The sequence below is a fragment of the Cryptosporidium muris genome, genomic scaffold (assembly GCF_000006515.1).
Source record: "Cryptosporidium muris RN66 scf_1106632373445 genomic scaffold, whole genome shotgun sequence".
Lineage (NCBI taxonomy): Eukaryota > Apicomplexa > Conoidasida > Eucoccidiorida > Cryptosporidiidae > Cryptosporidium > Cryptosporidium muris.
Genome location: NW_002196586.1, coordinates 33,683 through 39,811, shown reverse-complemented (window position 1 = coordinate 39,811; position 6,129 = coordinate 33,683). Strand labels below are relative to the sequence as shown.

The 6,129-nt window shown below is 22.4% G+C and overlaps 3 protein-coding genes across 3 annotated transcripts, besides 13 other annotated features; 2 read left to right on the top strand and 1 right to left on the bottom strand.

Moving 5' to 3' along the window:
- Nucleotides 1-32: 32 nt before the first annotated feature.
- Nucleotides 33-2,138, top strand: CMU_030560 (uncharacterized protein; the record flags this gene model as incomplete). Its single annotated transcript, XM_002142880.1, has 1 exon — nucleotides 33-2,138. One exon carries the CDS (start codon nucleotides 33-35, stop codon nucleotides 2,136-2,138), a length of 2,106 nt encoding a protein of 701 aa, XP_002142916.1.
- Nucleotides 47-100: a sequence feature (T-rich).
- Nucleotides 1,052-1,101: a sequence feature (AT_rich).
- Nucleotides 1,706-1,733: a sequence feature (AT_rich).
- Nucleotides 1,790-1,951: a sequence feature (AT_rich).
- Nucleotides 2,056-2,332: a sequence feature (AT_rich).
- A 91-nt stretch (nucleotides 2,333-2,423) lies between these two features.
- Nucleotides 2,424-2,475: a sequence feature (AT_rich).
- Nucleotides 2,476-2,627: 152 nt separating this feature from the next.
- Nucleotides 2,628-2,648: a sequence feature (AT_rich).
- Nucleotides 2,649-2,710: 62 nt separating this feature from the next.
- On the top strand, nucleotides 2,711-3,637 carry CMU_030550 (uncharacterized protein; the record flags this gene model as incomplete). The annotated part of the gene is made up of 1 exon (XM_002142879.1): nucleotides 2,711-3,637. The coding sequence occupies one exon, from the start codon at nucleotides 2,711-2,713 to the stop codon at nucleotides 3,635-3,637; it is 927 nt and encodes a 308-aa protein (XP_002142915.1).
- Nucleotides 2,788-2,813: a sequence feature (AT_rich).
- A 19-nt stretch (nucleotides 3,638-3,656) lies between the features above and the next one.
- Nucleotides 3,657-3,919: a sequence feature (AT_rich).
- Nucleotides 3,920-3,989: 70 nt separating this feature from the next.
- CMU_030540 (uncharacterized protein) lies at nucleotides 3,990-5,828 on the bottom strand (the record flags this gene model as incomplete). Its single annotated transcript, XM_002142878.1, has 1 exon — nucleotides 3,990-5,828. One exon carries the CDS (start codon nucleotides 5,826-5,828, stop codon nucleotides 3,990-3,992), a length of 1,839 nt encoding a protein of 612 aa, XP_002142914.1.
- Nucleotides 4,653-4,824: a microsatellite.
- Nucleotides 5,115-5,164: a sequence feature (AT_rich).
- Nucleotides 5,505-5,538: a sequence feature (AT_rich).
- A 222-nt stretch (nucleotides 5,829-6,050) lies between the features above and the next one.
- Nucleotides 6,051-6,129: part of a sequence feature (AT_rich) that runs on past the window's edge.

Sequence of the window (6,129 nt, the reverse complement as noted above, 5' to 3'; positions counted from 1 at the left end):
TTAGTATTTATGATATAAATGATATTGAAAATATGAATATTAAATTAAATGAATATAAAGATATAGATAAAAATAAAAATAATGATATAAAAAAATTAAATAATTTATATACATTTTGTATATCTAATTCAATAATAGATTCTGTTACATTAAATAAAAGAGGTGATTGGTTAGCAATTGGGAGTAAAGAAAATGGACAAATTATTGTTTGGGAATGGCAATCAGAATCATATATACTTAAACAACAAGGTCATCACTTTGGAATAAATTGTGTAGCATTTGGTCCAGCAGGTATTATTAATGATAAATCACAAAAAAGAGAAATTTATAATAATTCTTTTGGTTTTCAATCAAAAAATATTATTGCAACTGGAGGAATAGATGGTAAATTAAAATTATGGGATTCTAATACTGGATATAATTTTCAGACATTTATTGAACATACTGCATCAATTACTGGTATAATATTTACACCTCAAGGAAATGCTATTATATCATCATCATTAGATGGTTCTGTTCGTGCTTTTGATATTATTAGATATAGAAATTTTAGAACATTTGTATCTAATAAAAAAGGTATTCAATTTTCATGTGTATCAATTGATAAACTTGGTGAAATTGTAGTTGCTGGATGTCAAGGTAGTGAATATAGTATATATATATGGAATTTAAGAAATGGAAAAATATTAGATATATTATCAGGACATACATCAACAATAGTTAATATTGCATTTTCCCCATCTATAAGTAATCCAGGAATATTAGCATCTGCATCTTGGGATGGTACAACACATATATGGGATATATATGGTCGTTTAGGAAAAAGTGCAGTTGGTGAATCATTAATTCATACAACAAATGTATTATCATTAGCATTTGATCCTAGAGGTAATAATAAAATGGCAACTAGTACATTATCTGGTAATATAACATTTTGGGATATTGATAAAGGATTAGTAGAAGGTAGTATTGAAGGACTTAGAGATATTCATTCAGGTAGAAGAAAAATTCATAAATCATGTATTAATCATAAAATTGATAATGAAAGAGGAAATTTATTATTAAAAAATTTTGATATTAATAAAAATCAATATTTTAATTCAATTTGTTATACTAGTAATGGACGTTATTTACTTGCATCATCTCGTAATTCACCAAGGGTTTGTTTATATGATGTAACAACTTATTCATTAATTAATTGTATTGAACTTACAAGTTCAAAATATTTATATGGTATATCTGTTGAATTAAATTCAAAATATAATCATGATTATATAACAAAATTTGATTATAAGAAGATAAATGATATAAATAGTATTAATCAACATAATTTAACTCTAAAAAGAATAAGACAACATAATGAATTACCAGGAACAAATTTAGGTGAAGGTGCAATATCAAAATTAGAAAATGATTTTATTGTATTTTCTATATGTTTTTCATATGATTCTAAACAATGGGCTGCAGCAACAAATATTGGATTATTTCTATTTACTTTAGATATTTTTGGTACAGGTTATTCTGGTATAACAAATCATCTTAATTTTTCAGATTCTTTTAAAAGACAGATATTAACTAAACAAGTTAATCTTGAAAATATTAATTTAGCATTATTAAATAAAGAATATTCTAAAGCAATGATATTATCTTTGGCTTTAAATGATTTTTCAATTATATTTAATACCTATAAACAAATACCAATATCAAATATTTATTTTGTAATTAAATTTATTGCACCTTTTTTATTACTTCCACTTTTAAATTTTTTAAGAATTTGTACAACTCCAGGTAATATTAATATTATATATATTGAATTACATTTAATTTGGTTAAAATATATAATTAAAAATCATGGAATAACATTATTTAATAAACAAGATCAAGAATATGATTATTATAAAAAAGATCATTTTATTGAAAATATTCAAATAAAACAAAATAATATATTTTTGGGTAATCCTGAATTATCAGATATTAATACTATTTTTCTTATGCTATTACGTAATATTTCACAAATATTTTCCCTTGTAAAACAAGTTTATGATTCTAATTGTGTAATAATGAAATATTTTACAATTAGAAAAAGATATACAAATTTTAATTTAAAAATTAATAAATCTATTTTAAATAATTCATAATAAATAAATTTAATTTAATTATTAGAAATTATGATATAAAGATAAATATTACCTAATATATAAGAATTAAGGGAAAATATTAGATTTGTTATTATTTTTATAAGAATATTTCTAGGTTAAAATAAATCTTTATATATTAAAATAGAATGTTTATTAAAGTTAATATATTACTATATAAAACTATTATTAATAATGTAATAAGATAGGTTTGTTTATAAGGAAATTATTAGCAATTTAAATAATTCCTAATAATATTATGAAGTTAATAATTTAGATCCTGTTAAGAAAAAAAAAAAAATTAAATTATTTAAATTATACCCTATAATAATAATATTTTGTCCCCATACTTGTTCTAGACACATGCACGGGTTGAGGGCCCATTTTTTTTAATAGTCACGTTATTGTGTGACCATGCGGAGCTAAAATTTGTTGTTTACTCATAATTGTAAACAATACCCATTTTATTTGTTTGTAAAGTTGATTTTGTTCTATAAAATTATTAATTAATAACTGTTGGAAAGTTCCAGTTTTATAAAAAGATAGTAACAAAAAAAAAAAAAAAAATGCATACTATGGTTACAATGGAATATACACCAAAATTTATGAATCAACCCAATAATCAAAAGGACTCAACTTATATACTTTCATGTAAAAAAAATAATATTAATAATTATTGGATAGGAAAAACAGATACTGAGAATAATTTATTACGAAGAGCTAATTATCTAGAATATTTATATTGGATAGCATTTGGATTAATACTATTAGTGGGTTACAAATATTTTTCTGATGGAAGTTTTTCAGCTATATTAACACTTTCCTCGACATTTCAATGTTTTGCATTCTTATTATTAACACTTAAAGTAAATACTCAATGTACTCTTTCAGGTATTTCATTAAAATCCCAAATATTATATACCATTGCATTAATTTCTAGATTATCTTCAACATTATTTTTCAATGGATATTTACCTGTTGACAGATCTGGTGATTGGGTATATCAAGCTGCAGATATAATATCATTGGGATTATCATTATTATTAATATTTTGGGGATATACAAAATATAAATATCAATATAAATATGATCAAGATCAATTTATGATTTGGATACCTATAATATTTGGATTAATTTTAGCTACAATAATTCATCCAGATTTAAATAGCTACTTTCCAGCTGACTTTGCTTGGACATTTGCATTATATATAGAAACAATTGCAATGCTACCACAATTAGTCTTAATGACAAAAATTGGTGGTGAAGTTGAAACATTAACTAGCCATTATATTGCATCCTTAGCAGCTTCAAAATGTTTATCATTTATATTTTGGTTATTCTCATTTAGAGAATTAGCACCTGAAGTTGGAAAGAATGTAGCAGGATGGACAGTAATGTTAGCTCTTGGAACACAAATATTATTATTTGCTGATTTTTTATATGCATATATTAAATCTTTAAGACTTGGTAAATTACTCACAATACCAACTAATATTGTATAAAGATATTTAAGGGAAAAAGAAAATATATATATATATAAATTATTAAATGGAAATATTAAATTTTTACAATATAAATAATATTTAAAAAATAAATAAAATAGATTATAAGTTTGAGAGATAAATATTACTCTTAATAGTATTTGATGAACATATTATCAAAATTTACTTAAGAATTTTCTACAGAGATGAAATTTTATTCAATATTTAAATTAATAATATATATATATATGAATTTATAATGGTAATAAATTATTGAGTAAAATATTAAAATAATAATAATTAGTGCTAATATATTGAAGAAAATTGAATAAGATATAAAAAATAAGAATAATTTATAGGTTACTTAAAATATCTAATGAGGAATTATAGATGGTACTAGAGAGTAATAATATGCATTTGGTGGTATATTTGATGTAAAATGTAAATGCTCATCAGAGTCTGATGATTGAATTTGGTTATCCTTAATTATATTGATATTTGTATTATTATCAGATGGTACCCATATATTATTTTGTAAGGGTTGCTGAGGGAAATCTTCATTAATAATATCATATATAGAAGTCAGAATATTTATGACTTGTGATCTAAAATTCTTCAATGATAATGCCAACTCTGAATGATTATGTTGGGAATTACGTTCAAAATCTTCATATTTTTGTTGGATTTCTTGAAGATTTTTATAATACTTTTGCACTTGCTTTTTCAGCTTGGATTCTTGTAAAAGAACATCTTCACTAATAAAATCTACTGACTCTTTGATATTTTTAACTTGTTCTACAATAACCTTTATCTGATTAAATTCTTTATGATTTTCTTCACAGTAATCAACTTTTAAAAATTTTTCTTCAAAATGTTGAATTTGAAAATCTAATTGATCTTTTAATTCTTTTATTGCTGATTTTAAAATTTCAGTACGATTTACTAGGCCTTCTTCTACTGAATCTATTTTTATAGATAGATTTGTTAAAGTTTTTTCTTCTAATTCATTAATTCGTAATTTTAAAGATTCCTCAATTTTATTTATATTTTCATTTGTTTCATGTTCTATTTTATTAATTGAATCTTGTACTCTAAATATATCTTTTTTTATATTTTCTATTGAGTTTTCTAATTTTGAAATGTTTATAATATGATTTGATTCCATATTATTTTGTTTATCTATTGATTTATTAATATTATTTATTAATGATTCTAAAATATCATATTTTTTTATAATAGTTTCATTATCTGCTTGTTTAATTTTTAAGTTCTCCATATCAGATATAATATTATCTACAGTTATTTGAGTTTTTTCTGTTGTAATACTCATTATACATTCTTTAAGTAATGTTCTTAATAAAGAAATATCTGATAAAGAACTTATATTATTTTCTTTAAATAAAGAAAGATCAAGCAAAACTTCATGTAATATAGTTACTATTTCTTGTCTTCTATTAATCCCTTTATCATCTTCTATTGATTCTATAGATGAAGATCCATATAATAAACAATTTTTATTATTTTTAGAATCTAATTTACTTAATTTATCACAATCAGAACATGTAGTACAAGAACAACTCTTTGATACTTTATTTTCACAATTATATTCTATTTCAGATGATTCTAACTCTGGTGATAATTTATATTCAGTTTGAGAGTTTATTTTATCTAGTAGAACAGAAATTTTATCATTTTGCATATCCTTAAAAGCTTTTAACTCTTTTGCTAAAATATCTACTTGATCTGCGATATCTTTTACAGTTGATTCAGTAATTGCTTGTTGTACTTTTACTTCAGTTATACTTCTTTGAAATTCCAAATGATGTTGATCACAAGATCTTTGTAATTTTTCTACAAGTTTTTCTTCAATTTTACTATAATTAACTTCATTATTATATTCTTTATAATTATTTAATATTTTAGGATCATATGAATTTTCTTGTTCAAAATTACGTCTGTTCTCTAAATTTGAATTAGATAATTTTTTTACAACCGTAACTCTTTTAGGAGATATATATCTTGGTCTACTAATGACACTTGATCTTTCCATTAGATAATCCATTTCAGCTTGAATAATTTTATAATTTCGTTGTAGATCATCAATAACTTGTTCAATATGTTCAGCCCATTCAGAGACATCTTCAATAGATGTCTGTGATTCATAGTCATTCCATGTTCTCTCAATATTTTGTTTAATTCTAGATCTTCTCATCTCTTGATTTTATAGAGTACAATTTAGTGGAATTCAGTTTTAATTATCTCTTTTCCTCTTTGCCTAAGACTTATTTAGGCAGTTATTCACTATTTTATATCATTACTAACTATTAAAACTTGTAATTTAAGATTTTATCAAGCTAAAAGTAAAAATAAGTAGCTATTACTGTAATAATTCCAAAATTCAAAGTGTGTGCACACATGCACTTGAGTGAAAATCAAATTATTTTTAATATTATTCGAAATTAATGATTATAATAATTTAGGTTATAGCTTTAATTTTATATAATTTATTAATT